This window comes from Leuciscus leuciscus (assembly GCF_965113295.1).
Source record: "Leuciscus leuciscus genome assembly, chromosome: 21".
In the NCBI taxonomy this organism is placed as follows: Eukaryota; Metazoa; Chordata; class Actinopteri; order Cypriniformes; family Leuciscidae; genus Leuciscus; species Leuciscus leuciscus.
In genome coordinates, this window is record NC_138745.1 from 28,141,037 (window position 1) to 28,155,885 (window position 14,849).

General features: G+C 36.3%; 2 protein-coding genes across 3 annotated transcripts in view; one reads left to right on the forward strand and one right to left on the reverse strand.

The window, feature by feature from the left end:
* The window catches only part of nherf1a (NHERF family PDZ scaffold protein 1a), a 22,384-nt gene extending 19,603 nt beyond the window's left edge, over nucleotides 1-2,781 (forward strand). The window contains exons 5-6 of the mRNA XM_082153008.1: nucleotides 31-147; nucleotides 230-2,781. Of these exons, the coding sequence (XP_082009134.1) occupies nucleotides 31-147; nucleotides 230-385 (273 nt within the window). The 3' untranslated portion in view covers nucleotides 386-2,781. The remainder of the gene's footprint in view (nucleotides 1-30; nucleotides 148-229) is intronic.
* mbtd1 (mbt domain containing 1) lies at nucleotides 1,819-14,024 on the reverse strand. 2 transcript variants are annotated; one of them, XM_082152983.1, is made up of 17 exons: nucleotides 13,846-14,024; nucleotides 12,595-12,796; nucleotides 12,246-12,379; nucleotides 12,013-12,127; nucleotides 11,805-11,887; nucleotides 11,553-11,670; nucleotides 11,321-11,455; nucleotides 11,108-11,196; nucleotides 10,044-10,278; nucleotides 9,877-9,932; nucleotides 9,697-9,801; nucleotides 9,332-9,479; nucleotides 9,174-9,256; nucleotides 8,817-9,051; nucleotides 7,992-8,063; nucleotides 7,359-7,526; nucleotides 1,819-5,058 (listed from the first exon to the last, which is right to left on the reverse strand). In XM_082152983.1, the coding sequence occupies exons 1-17, from the start codon at nucleotides 13,864-13,866 to the stop codon at nucleotides 4,940-4,942; spliced, it is 2,118 nt and encodes a 705-aa protein (XP_082009109.1). In that variant the 5' UTR covers nucleotides 13,867-14,024; the 3' UTR covers nucleotides 1,819-4,939. The 2 variants fall into 2 exon arrangements, with proteins under 2 accessions (XP_082009109.1, XP_082009110.1); XM_082152984.1 differs by lacking the exon at nucleotides 7,359-7,526.
* Between the last annotated feature and the right edge of the window lie 825 nt (nucleotides 14,025-14,849).

Genomic DNA, 14,849 nt, shown 5'->3' on the forward strand with positions numbered 1-14,849 from the left:
TATTAATGTCTTATATTCCCTTTGTTGCAGGTGAATGGAAAAGCAACCCAGGAGGAAAAGCCTAAAGTAGTTATGAGTCTGTCGACCTCCAGCACCTCCTCCAACACCTCCACTTCTGCAGCTCCAGCCAGCACCTCAGCACCAGAGGTTTGTGTCCACACACACACACACACACATTCTTGAGTATATGGAGACCGCAAGGTCTAGAATGTTGATTTTTTTTTTGCAGGAGAAACCAAAAGAGAAGGCTTCAAGTGATGGCGCAGGACTATCTCTGAACATGTCGCTGCAACAGGCCAAGGAACTAGCTCACAAGAAACGCTCCAACAAGAGAGCCCCGCAGATGGAGTGGAGCAAAAGAAACGAGCTCTTCAGCAACCTCTGAGCCTCCTTTGTGCCTCCCCTCTTACCCGGTTTTTTTTTTTTTTAGTTTTCTTACTTCCTCTCCCCCTCTATAATTGTCCGTCCCATCATGCCTCTCTTCTCCTTTTCTCGGTCTTTCAATACACTTGCACACAATTAGAAACCCTTTCACATGTGTGTTTTTAAACCAGTGTTATTTCGCCTGTGTGATTTCTGAATCTGTTGATTTTTAATGTCTGATAAACTTTTGTCGACTTGATTTACCTCTATAAGACGAAATATACGATTTAACATTACTGTATAATGTACAGTCTAGAATATAATTTTTTTTTAAAGAAGAAAGCTTAAATGATATCTGAAACATATTGGTATATTTTCTTGCTTTGATGCAGTATTGATGGCCCTTCAAGAGCGCTGTATAGTGTCTGATGAGTTTCTTTAGGACTAGTCTTAACAGAGATGGGAAGTAACTTTTAGAGCCGCAGCAATCCATCAAGTTTTCATTTTGGGGTTATGATCAATTCATAATGAAGTGTAGAAACTACAGCCTTTTAATTTTGTAAATGTGAGCTGTTTTTTGTATGGGACCCATTAACCACTGAAATGATACTGTTTGACTGAATGATTGACATGTTAGTTGATAAACCTTCTCATTAAAGGTTTTATTTAAAGTGCTTGTTTAGCGGATGTACTATGCTTTTTAAACAGCACATGGTAATGAGGAATGGATGTTTTAAGCACAAAATCTGTGGCGTAATTTTACTTGTAAATCTTCCACTGTATTTTATTTCCTCCGCAAATGCTCGCTTCACTCCGTATGACTTTAACATTTGAATTAAAATATTGAAATGTACCTGCTTTAAATAACTGTTAAAGAACAATGCAAGTCTCTTTGTTCTACACCAAAAACAAGATTTTATAATGAACATTATTAAAAATGTCAGGTCTGTTATGACTGTATTTATATAAAAGAATTAATAAATAAAAATCACTCATTACTCGACTGAATAACTTCAGTAGCTTTAATAAGGATAAATGTATATTTAATTCATACAGTGAAGACTATGCAGTGTTTTATTTTTACATTTGATTATTCAATTTCTGTAGTAGTTCTTACTTGAATTCTACTCTTAAATAGTCTGTACCTGAAAATATTAAAGCACTGTTTTAATAATTTGTATCCTTCTTATATTGTATTTGTTCCTGTTGTTTGTAATTTGCATCTTTGTTATTAATAACAGTTTTAACCAAACTTTGTTTTTAATAACAAAGAAATGGACTTTCAATAGATGGATAAAAATTCTGTGAGAATATTAAAATTCTTCATTTGTATTCCAAATATGAATAGAAGTCTTATGGGTTTGGAACAACAATGGTAAGTAAATAATGAAAGAATATTATAATTTTTAGGTGAATCACTTTTAAGTACCAAGCACCAAAATAATTGAACAGATAAATGTTTAGTATCCTTTTTAATTCAGTGTAAAAATTTCTTTTTTTTTTCAAATTCAACAGATACATTTTCACAGCCATGCGGAAACAGTTCGAAATGCTTGTAAACAAATTAACATAAAATTTGACCAACAAAAGCTTTCCCCCCCACAATTAAACTATATACATAAGCTATCAAACCCTATATCACAGCACACATCATCATCATTAGAAATAAAGCAAAGACCAAATACAGACTCTATCAAAAAAAGTTACAAACCCACCACCCTCATCCCTATGTACTATGAGGGTCAACGTTAGTTCTTTTTTTCATCGTTATAACAAAGGATTTCGGCTACTTGTATCCAAAATACAGATCTGAAGTTATAATTGCCAGCACTCCAAATGATAATTACAGACTTAATTCTCCTTTAATAGACCTAATGAATGAGTTATCAAATATATATATATATAGCACCATGATGTGATTACTGAGGACAGAGGGAACGTCACAAAAACCCGTGTTAGTATCGAGACCAGAACAACACTGGCCCTCATAAGATTCTCACATTGCTGCATGCACTGATAATCACTCTACTGGACAACATATTTTTCTTTATATATTGTATTCTGCTTCTCTATTTTTGACTCAATAGCTTTACGTATGTGGAAAAACACAACACAGAGGATAAGGCATCAATTCTGCTGACGAGAGAGTGTGTACTTAAAGGTGAAGTTGTGCGTTTGGATTTAAATTCATTTGAGGGTAGCAGCGAAATTTGCCTAAACAGTCGTATTTTAATTGCAAAAACAATTGAAATTGCGGTGTTAGAATAATTATTAAAAAAAGAAAATGTAATTTAGTTGACATGCGTGATCATTACCAGTGTGTACCTAAATCCTGATGATGTGGATGGGGTTGATGAGAAAAAAAAGAAGAAAAAAAAAGACATTGGAAATAAATGTAACATTCATTATAAAAAAAAATTATGAACATGACAACATTGATGTGGTTTGCTGCAGCTAATATAAAATGTGGCCAAAGTCCCAGTTCGACGTTTATGACAGTGCCTTACATTTGTAAAACTAAACATGCATACAACACAACAGCTACTGAAGAAACCCCCAAAAAATTACAACAAATTTTTTTAAAATAAATCAATCCATAATGATTCAGTACAAACACCTGCTAAAACCCATGAAAGGAAGAAAAGTAAATTACAAAAGAGAGAAAAGCAACAGCGGTTAAAAAAATACATTGGATCTTTATACAGTGAACCATAATTTAACATGGATCTAACTACAACGTGTGGGTGACCATTTATAAAAAATTTAGTCAGCATTTGACGAATGCAAGCAAAGATGAACCAGAGAAAAACAATGACATGGTCACATTTTTCAGGAGCTTCAAATATTGAAAAAAAACGGTGGTTTCGTAAGTCGAATCGGATGATCTTAGACGCTTTTAGCCACAAACCTTCAAATAAAGCAGAAGTCAATGAGATACATTTCCTGAGAGTTCACCAACAACCTTACTGGTATTGAATAGAGCTTATAGTTATACTAAGATAAACCACTATGCGAATGTATTTTATAGGATGTTATAAAGGTTATTTACACTCAGAATGATCTATAACAGGGAAAGCTCAAGTCTAGCTCTTAGAAAATTGTCACAGTTTTGCAATATATTGTAAGAACATTTCGTTTTAAGTCTATAGAATGCATCTAGCCTATATATTTATGAGCTGTAATTTTTGTATTCAGAGTAAGACATCATAAAACAACACAGACATTATTGCACAACATTCTTTTCCGTTTCAAGAACTCGGTCAATAACATGCTATGATACAAATATAAATGATGTGTAGACTTTTAAAGTGAAATAAGCCATGTGTCCAAGTGTGGATATTTGCCTTTTGCATAAAATATAATGAATATACCCTTTCAAATGGAGCATGAAAACTACCCTATTGCAACCTTAGCAAGGCTGAAGAATCCTCATCCTGTGTATTTTAAAATGTACACTTTCTGTTAGAGGTAGTAAATATGGTTTTATTCTGGAATGAATGCTGTGAGTTAAGGAAAATGCATGGGATGTGGTGCGCTTTCTTGCTGATGTACGAGCAGAGAGGCTGGTAAACAAAACGAGCTGGTGCTGTATTGTTCAGTGACTCGCAAAAGTCTTCCAGAAGAATCCTCTGTTGTGCCGTCAACATCAAAGATGACATTAAGGTAGTGTTCAGGTAGCAGTGATTGCTTATGTTTTATTCTACGGCTCACAAAATACTTCGACCGCCAGTATATAAAAATGGCTCTTGAAAACGAAATCAAAAACATAACCTTAAACATTGGCGTCAAATGTAGAATAACTTTTTTTTTTTGCATATCATAATCTTCACTTTGACTTGAGCACATCCCACCTCTATAATTATGTTTTCTAAATCACATAATACAATAAAGCTGCAGGTTTTTACTGTCGTTTTACAGGCCAATACACCTCTTTTTATCCCTGTAGTGCAAATTGTGAGTGTTTTCCATTAGTCTACTCGTCATACCAGTAAGGTTTGATTTCAATACCATCATCCCTCAATCCACTACTATATGTATACGTTTAAATATTTATATATGTGTGTTTAATATGAATGTCATACATATATGAATATACTGTCTCAATATAGATTTTTACTACTCTTACCAAATGCACACCCACCCAAAACAAATGAAACAGCGCAAGAAACACACAAGGTACTGAAATCTTACCCTCCCAAAAAAACTTTTTTTTTTTTTTTCACCAAAAGGGGAGAATAAGACAGAAAAAAAGGGAAGAAAACTTCAAGTACAATGAACACTGAGGAGAAAAAGTCCATTGGGCAAACTGTTTAAACAAAACATCAGGACAAACAACAGTATCCCCATTTCAAACAAAATCCACCATTTATACACAATCTTCTCTCTAGGATCAATGACTGAGAAGTCCTTTCTTCAAGCTTTTCAAACCTGAAAAGGAACCAAAAAACTAAAAGAGAGAGACCTGGTGTGAGGGAAAGTCACTGTGTCTTCTTCCAGGCCTCGTGTGCATCGCTCAGAGTGGGATTTTTCCAGTGCTTTTGGCAGTGAGGTGAGCCTCTGTGATGGCTGATGCTGCTCAGGGCTCCTGTCTGATGTAGTAACTGCCTGAGCCGTTGCTCTCCTGGTCTGAGATGCCCTGCGAGAAGGTGAACTCGTCGATCTCGGGAGTCTCTTCTTTTAACTGCAGCGAGGCCTCTGGAAAACAAAATCGAGACACAAGAATAGCAGTTCATAAAATGTAACACTAGTGGGAGAAGACAATTTGGCTGTGAAGGACACCTGAGGACTAGTACTTTACACTCAGATATAATGAAGAGGGTGGAAAGGAGAAGTAACACTACACTCCTCAACAGCAATAACCAAAATAACCAAACTTTTTCTATTTTAGTTGCCAGAATCGGAAGCAGCATTCACATAATGAAATCAACCAGGAAGCGATACACAAGGTTTAGGTATTTTAGTAGGCTAATAAAAACTTACCTGCAATGTTTAAAGGGACAGATCACTCAAAAATTAAACTTACTCTCATGTCATCCCGTACGACTCTCTTTTCCATGGAACACAAAAGGAATTATTTTTTTTCCTTCTACTGAAGGTGAAAGGAGACCGATGCTGTCAAGCAGACTAAATTCTACTATTCACTTAAAATCCTCCCCTGTAGCTCTTAAAATTATTATACACCATTCGAGGACATTTGGCATTATACATTTTTAATTAACTAAGATTTTGGTCTGTTCCTCACAAATGGCTTTAATAGACTTAGAAAATGTAGAATATAGAAAATAGTTCAAGCCGAAGCCAACTATAATTAAAGAATGGATAGAAAAAAATATATTACATGAGGTGATGGAAAGACTTTCTTTTCCATTAAAGATATAGATAAAATAATTTTTATTTTAAATTGAAATAAAGTGGGCCGAATACATCAAACCCATACGATCAGACTAATATTGAAAAGTAAATGGTCTGCAAAATAGTCCCTTTAAGAAAATTAGTACCCCATGTTATTATTGATTTCTGTAAAAAAAAAAAAAAAAGGAGGAAAAATTAAGGCATTTTGTTTCCAGGATTGATGGTATACATATCTGGTGACAATTCTGTAACCATATTAATATTCTTAGTTGTTCATCGCTGTATGTGCTTTTCTAGTTATAATGAATAAATAAAAAAGACTGAACTACTCTTATGATCACTTTAATTTAATGGAGCTTTTTTTAAATGGTCAGTTAGAAGCTTGACAGACAGGGGTGTATTCCAGAAAGCAAGGTTACCTTACCCTCAAACATACCCTGAACTCTTGGTTGATTAAACCAAACCTTCCAAAAACGCATCCGGGAGTAAATTCATCCAACTCAGAGTATGTTCAAGGTTAACACACCAGACATTCACACCAGTGACGAGTCACCATGGAAACGGACGCTAAGAAAAAGCGAGCCATACTACTTTTCTTCTTTAGTTAAATGCTGATTTACATACATAGTGCATATCGCCACCTAATTATTGTGGTTGTGCAATCATTTTTAAATCTTTTTGCTTAATAATCTTTAATCACTGTGAATAAGAACTATATAATTTGTTTGATGCTAATTATATAATAAAAAGAAAGACTGATTAAACTAAATACAGTCTGCGCTTGCAAAGATAACATGGCTGTCTAAATGTATTTTGTTTGTCATTTTGCTTCTACATTGCTTGAAAGGTAAGATATATCATATAATTTATATCTTTTATTATAGAAATACATTATAGCATAGAAAATATCCTGTTGCAAAAAATTTAAAAAACATCTGAATGCAGATCAACGATGTATTTTTAATATATATAGCCATATATTATAATAAAATTAACATTACCTTGTTTTAATAGCGCATATATATACACACACATATATAATATTATGTGCAATCTTTCATGCCCACTGGAGCCTCATCAATAGAGCATGCATGCGTTGAACACCTCTGAAGTAAACTAACCCTGGAACAGCAGAGAGTAGGTTGCTATGGCTACCTACTTATCCTGAAAATTACCTCCGTTTTTTAACCGAAAGTTGAGGTTATGCGCTTACTTACCCTGGGTATGTCACATAATCTGCTTTCTGGAATACAACCCAAGTCCCATTTTATTGTGTTAAATGGGAAAAAGTCTCCTTTTGCACTCCATATAAATTCATACAACATGAGGGTGAGTGAAAAACAAAATAAAAATTTTTGGTGAGCTATTTCTTTCAAAAAATCCAAAAGCTATTAATTCACACCATCCTTAGGTAAATAAAACAATGAGTCAGGTGTGGGATGAAACTGACCACGCACACACTTCTTCAGAGTCAAATGTAAAACTACACTTTTTTTTAATCATGCAACTGTTGTTAATGGTGTATGCAGCACATAATACGCACACACCTGATGACGTGCAACTCTTCATGAAGGCCAACCTGAAAAGTTCTACAGAATGAGCTCAGTGGCGCCCTCTCCCTGAGTGATGGAGAATTGAGTTACCTGAGTTGATAGAGCGCTCATGCTCTACACCTGAGGTGGGAGGTCGCCCGGACCCAGAGAAGTGGGACAGGTAATGGGGCGGAGTCTGCTCTTCATCACCCGAGAAGCTCCTCCTCCTCAGAGGCCCACCCAAACCGATCGGCCTCCTCCCAACTGGAATCTTCCTCTCTAAACACCAAGCCAGACTGTGGTTACCGAAGTTACTGGGTTAGTGTTACCCAGGCTACCGAGCTCAACTCCACAACACTGCAGGCCATCCTCCAGCTGAGCCCAAATTTCAACTCGGATCTGATTCTGAAACTTAATTTGATTTCTACAAGACAGAAGGGTGATTGTGAAACTGAAGCCCTGAGAAAAGGCAATGTGGAACCCAACATCATGACTGCAAACCTGACCTCTCCTAAACATTTGCTCATTCTCTCACCCCGAGGGAGTGTGCCACTGATAGCTAGTTGTCTGTAATTATCCATGACCCCACTGAATCATGACAACTGCCACTGACTATTAAGTAGAACCAGACCAGACCCAAGCCAGAGAAAAACCAGTGGAAACATCTCCTGGACCAATTTTGCACCCAAAATCAGTGTTCGGTGAGAGGAGAGAGAGAGATAGAAGATGGAAAATTGGACTCACTTTTCTTTTGTCCTTTATACTGTGCTGTCTTTTTTTTCTGTTTTGAGACATTTGGAGGTGCTTCTCTTGTGGCTGAGGACGAAAGGGGCAAGCTGTTATTCTATACAGCCAATCCTTAAAACTTTATACAAATACATTATACAGACAAAAAATTATCAAGCAGCAGATTTTTATTTGCTCTGAATTAAAAAATAAATGCAGACAAAGCATAAATCTATAAAAAGTGCTCATTCAGAAACTGTCATATGATTTTATATTTAGCATTTATAAAAATGTAGCAGATATGATTATATTGTGATCATTATTTCATATTATATAATAAATGGTTGTTATAATTAAAATGATTAGGCTATTCGTATTTATTACTTGCATAGTACACAAGTCATGTGACTAATGTTATCCTGTATCTGTTAAATAGACAAAACGTTTGGAAATGCAGTAATTATTAGTAATCGCATAACAGTAATTATTACATACTCTTAAACTCTTAAACATAATGGTCATGGCAAAGTTCACATCAGGTGAAGGTGAAAGTTCCTGAATACTGAGTAGACAATGCCACTATACAGAGGTCAGTATATCATACATGTGTAATTTGCATCAACAATAAAGTATAAATCTAGGGGGCAGAGAAGGAGTAGAAAATGGCTGTGTAAAAATAAATGTAAAAAAGATTAAGAAAAATTCAAAAGGCAATTTTTAAAAAAGTGTAGAAGGAACGGTTCTATATAATAAAAAATAAAAAACACTTAATATGAGAATAGAGTGTTGCTAAGAAACCATTTGAACTTTCAACAATCAGAATCTTCTGTAGTGTTCACTCACTCTGTGCGGCGGGCGGCTGCAGCTGATAACCAGTCAGTTGGCACCAGCCTACTGGGTAGAGATCTGGAGACTCACAGTCCACCCACTGATCGTACTCATCCTCCCAGCCGTCAAAATGAATGCGCAGGAGTCTGTGTACGATCCTGGTCACTGTGGCGACACACACCAGACGTGGCTCCATCAGGTCCACTGCCTCCAGCTTCATCCCTGTACGGAAGCCGTGATTTGGTACATCCTGAGGGAAAGAGAGAGCAGACGATTCAATGGCCTGCACCACAATGCATAATTCAAGACAAAACACAGCGCATAATTTGAAAAACAAAATGTTTATCTCACAGTCTATGCATGAAAACTTACTTTGTTAAAGAGCTTCACAGGGGCTGCAATTGAACTTGTTTCTCTGAGGTAGTCAAACCATTTAAACGGGAGTTTGGTGTACCCTGTGGAGCAGTTTCAGATTCATTCAGTGATGATGTCACATAAGATCACGCTGCAGAAAGAGAGAGGAAACGCACCTCTTGGGGGTGTGAGCTCAATGTTGTTGATTTCACAGAAGCCGACTGGGAAGATGGAGGGAGAGGTTGAGTGGTAGCAGAACCAGTCTGACCCATCAGCAGCCTCTGAACCATCAATCCCGATCATTAGGTACCCGTCTGCCAACACCTGAGAGAAGGTTACATGATCAGTTAAAAACACCTGCATTTCATAATTTCCATTCTACATATTTTTATATCTACCAATGACACCAACTCTGAATTACAAATTAAAAATCACTTTCAAATAAAAATTATGTTCTTGGGCAAAAAATATATAAAATAATTCATAATTCAGTTGTACAACTCAACATCTAAGTCAGTCAGACAAAATGACATAACTTTACCTTTCTTACAGTAGCAACACATATAGCAGAGAGATTTAGAGGGTCTATAGCCTCCAACTTCATTCCGTCTTTAAACCACTCCCCGCTCTGATCCACATCCCTAACCTGTGGGTTTAAAGATGACACGCATGAGCAGGTAGAAGCAGGCGCCTACCAACACACAGTGGAATAAAAATGTACCTTAAGAAACAACTGCGGGGGAGCATCCACCTGACCCTCCATTTTCTTCATCACCTCTGCAGAAGGCAACATTAGAGACATCCATAAGCCACAAGAAGGTCATCAAATCTTATGTTTGCTGAATCAACTTTGACAAGTCCAAAAACCATTCCGACTCCCACACTGACCAGATCTTTTGAAACGATGTCCAATGCTTCGTGACCAGCCAATCGAGTGGATGAGTGGGCTGAACATGTGACACCAGAAGTCGTCAGTGCCGTCCTGGCTCTCTTCATACACCAGACGCAGACGCCCGCCAATCACCTGTTCCACCAAGGCCACGCGAGTCCGACACAGGTGGGTCTTATCCACAACTTCCACACGCATCAGTTTCTTAAACGCGTACTGCATGTTCTCGTGAACCTTCAAGTTAAACATTTAAACAAACAGTTGAAATGAGACTTGTGCACAACCGTTCAAAAGTTGGGGTTCGTAAGATTTTTTTTAAATGTTTTTGAAAGAAGTCTCTTATGCTCACCAAGGCTGCATTATTTTGATAAAAAATACAGTAAAAACAGTACTTTAGCGAAATACGGTTACAATTTAAAATAACTGCTTTATTTTTAATACATTTTAAAATGTAAATTTAAATATGATGGCAAAGCTGAATTTTCAGCATCATAACTCCAGTTGTGATCCTTCAGAAATCATTCTAATATGCGGATTTGCTGCTCAAGAAACATTTCTTATTATTATCATCATTGAATGTTAAATTTTTTTGCAGAAACCGTGATACAATTTTACTTTCAAAAGAACAGAATTTATTTGAAACAGAAATCTTTTGTAACACTATAAATGTCTTTGTTGCTTTTTGATCAATTTAATGCGTCCTTTTTTTTTTTCAAATCAAGAAATTGTAAAGAAGATTCATTATAGCTGCATGTGTCCAAATAAAATTAATTATGAGTGCTACTTGCAAAAAGGCGAAAAAAAAAAAAAAAAAAAACTTTTCACAACGATGACAAAAAGTAGATACGCTCTACATTTGACTCTTATCTCAATGTCAAAAGAGGTCTGCTTCTTTTTACAGTAAGACAGTCTGACACCTTTACCCCATGTTAATCCGTTTTGTGAGGAACTATTTCCTGGTGTATTTTCTCATCATAGCAGGAAGATCTTGCTCTACAGGTTTTTCCAGAGGCTCTCTACTGAAGTACTGCTTTATGGTCACTGCTGGGATACAGCATCTTACCTTTGTGGCAAAATCCGGCGGAAGAGTTTTGGCTCCAGTGAGTCGTTTCACAAGAAACGGTTTCCAGTTAGAATACTTATGCTGGATGGCTATGAAGTTGAAAATATATTTAAAATTTATAATTACTCCTATTCAGCAATGGCAAGTTTACACTATTTTAACAGCAAAAAAACCTGCCAATTACAGTTTTGAATAGCTTAATGTTATACATACATTTAGGAGGCACCAGTGGCTTTCCACTAGAGGCACACCATCCAACAGGGTGGACTTCTGGGATACACAGATTACACCAGAAGTCTCTGCTTGAGTCATTATCAAAACCCTCATAGCGCAGAAGAGCTTTAAAACCTGAGAAGTTTAGAAAATGTTAATGTATTTCGTTAATTTCAATACATCAAACATTCTTAAAAGCAAAAAGAACTTGACAGTTAAACTACAACATTACCTGCCAGTTTGACAATCCCTGCTACCCAGTAAACTTTTGTGGAGAGGTTTGTGTCAGAATTGAGGACTTCCACCCTCACCCCATCAGCTATATCACCCCAGCACGTACCCATGGGCACCTGGAGAGTTATCAAGTCACACGCAGAGTATTCAGAAAACATCAAGTCACACGCAGAGTATTCATAAAACATACATACAAGCCAAAAGATTATAAGAAAAACAATTATGATAATAATTCTCAGCCTGTACTCACATGTTTGAAACAGCTGACTGGTGCCCCAACTAGATTATTGCTACAAATGTACCGGCCCCAGTCAAAGCCTTCAACAGGAACCACTTCATGAAAAACAGCAAAAATAACAAAAAGTTGTGGTTAAATATAATGATTGTGATTTTTTTTAAAATCAGTTAGGCAGACAATTACACAATGAAACTTTAAACTGAGTCAAGTAGCCATTTACCTGATTTTGATTTAGCTTGGTTCTGTTGATTTGCTTGATACTGTGCGTAAGCTGCCAACTTTGCCATTAATGGCTGTTTCTGTAAGACTTTTGCCTTTTTTGTTGGTGGTTTACCCTTGATAGGACACAAGAAAAATAAATACAATGTGTCAAAGCTATGGAAATAGAAAAAACAACAACAACAGAGGTTTTTTTATTTATTTGAAGTGCTTCTTAAGTCCATGAGTAGTTACCTGAAGTCTTGCCAGTATACTGGCCTTTTTAGAATTGGAGGAATAGCTTCTGGAGCAGGACACACTGCAGAATCTCTTTGTTTTAGAGTAGAAAGCATCTCGTACACCAACCATACCACACATCTCACAGGTTGCTGCATGAAAAAATTTAATAATCATATATTCACACTATTTAACACATCCTGTACGAAAAAGCAAACCATAAAATGATTTTTGTTAGTTAGGGGGTACAATTTTTCATTAGAAGTTACATTGTAACCATGGTTAAATTATAACAAGGAGAGAAATATATGCTATGTTCTTTTTATTTCTGGGTTTACATGAAAAGTAATGTATGGACATGACTAACCCATTCCAGCTTTTCCATCAGGATAGGTGTAGACCTGGCCGTTGTTTTTGATGATAGGCAGGCTGGCGGGGATGCTGGGGACTTCATCCTCACTGTCCTCTGAGCTGGAGCTGCTACTGCTGTCTTCACTGCAACTGTCATATCCGTCAAACATCCCGAACGAATCTCTTCTCTTTCGCTCTGAGCGGGGAGTGTGCTCAGCCTACATGCGACAAGGTGAGAAGAGGGGGAAAATGTGGAGAAAATAGAGAAGAGCAATAGTCAAATTAAAGAAAGGGCAAAGAAAGACAAGGATTAAAGCTCACTTATAAAGCCATAATAGTTAAATAAATAATTACCTTTGACATAATACAGTGCGATTAATATTACAGTCAGTGATAACCATAATCTTTATAATAGTTCATCAACGCTTTAATGAGCAGGGAATTAGGAAGCAGAGCAAATCACATTAATAAAATTGAAGGTTCTCAGGGGTCACAAAAAAGCAAATACCACGTACAAAGGGGCAATATCATCAGAACCCAATATCCCCACAGGGCATTTCAAGAAAGGAGATAGCTAGAGCAAAAGACTACTTTCATATTTTCAATGATATTTACTGTATTTTCATGCTTTACATGTTTTTTTTTTTTCTTTTCAATATTGAACTGCTAGGCTGGTGCATCAGTCCAAACCACTGTGACCTGAATTCAAAAAGCATAATTTCAGACCACTTCTTCATCTAAAAGCATGCCATTTCCATATCCATTTGCTAAAATACAATTTCACCAAAATCTATACATTCAATATCCACATAACCCACCTTTAGGTAAAATGTATGTCATTTCACAAGCCAACACAACACAAACATCCGCATATGCTAAGCCTCAAAACCTACATAAACAGAACGTTTCATGGAAACGACCTAAACGCGTTTATGATCCCCATAAATACTGTCTACTAACTATGTTTTGATTCACGACCATAAACACAAACATAGACTCAATCATGGGCCTGCGGGTAACGTTATATTTCAGCTGCACAAAACACATACATAATCAGTTGTTTTTGCACCATTTAGTGAGACAGCTGGTTTGAATGAACGGTTACATAGCATAGAAAGTATTACGAGTGATTTGAATGAGGTAAATGCTGTAGTTTGTGTGACTAGCAGGATCTGTTTCTGACAACCAAAACAAAGAGGACGGCTAACACTGCTAGCCGCTAACTGCGCTAAATCAAGGAAGCGGGCTCAAACAAACTCTTTCTTACCATATCCCTTGGGTTTTCCATTAGCCCTTCATACACGTCGGTATCTTATGTTCGGTGTGGTATGGTCCGAGAGCCCCCCGGGGGGGAAGGGCCTGGCTTGAAATTATTTACTCTAAAGCAAAAAATAACTCCAGTTGATTATCAACAATTGTCATGGTTCGAGTGCGCATGCGCGTGGATCTACAATGATTGGCATGGACATTAGCCAATAACGGCTAACCTCTACGCTACTTTTACACCATATAAGGTAATAGGAAATGTTTTAGTGAGGGTGAATAATCTCAGATCAAATAAATACGGACTTTGTGCTGCCATAGCAGATTTATTGACTATAACTATTAAATATATTATGTCTAGGGTCATAACTTCATGGTAATAGAATATGACACGATGAAATGATGGATGGGGTGATAAATGTCTAGATGTGTGGCCAGCTCAGTAGATGGGGATAGTATTTTGCGAGTAACGTACTGTAGTTCAATGAGGTGCACACCGTATCGGAGTCTCAAAAATGCAATAAATTATACACATATACAATTTTGTTTGACCTTTTGAGGTTGAAAATCAGCATTTTCTGAGGTTAGAAATCAAAAAATTGTTATTGCATATATATATATATATATATATATATATATATATATATATATATAGGATTACTGTAAAATAGTTGTAAATCTATTGTTTGTTAATCATCTATTGTATGTGCCTGTGTATATACACATTATCTAATAAAATACCTATTTTACAGTAATCCTCTATTGATGCAACAAATTTTACTGGTATTTTTAATTAAAACAAACTTCACCTCGTAAAATTATATTTTTTGTATTATCCATAAAAGCTACATAAACATTTTGAATGATACATGCTGAGAAGTCAGTACTTAGCCTACAGCTCCTCCAAAGAACTTCAATCAGTAATCTTGTATATGAAGTTGACTGCCATATTGTTTGTTTATGGTTTAGATGTTAAATATTTTATTGAATTATTTGCCATTTCTCACA

Bases quoted from the DNA above. Each gene is read 5' to 3' on its own strand.
- mbtd1 (XM_082152983.1), bottom strand. From the start codon at position 13,866: ATGGAAAACCCAAGGGATATG. The intron at 12,797-13,845 runs GTAAGAAAGAGT...TGTCGCATGTAG, and splicing joins TGGAAAACCCAAGGGATATG to GCTGAGCACACTCCCCGCTC. The intron at 9,052-9,173 runs GTAAGTTTTCAT...TCTTTCCCTCAG, and splicing joins CTGTGAAGCTCTTTAACAAA to GATGTACCAAATCACGGCTT.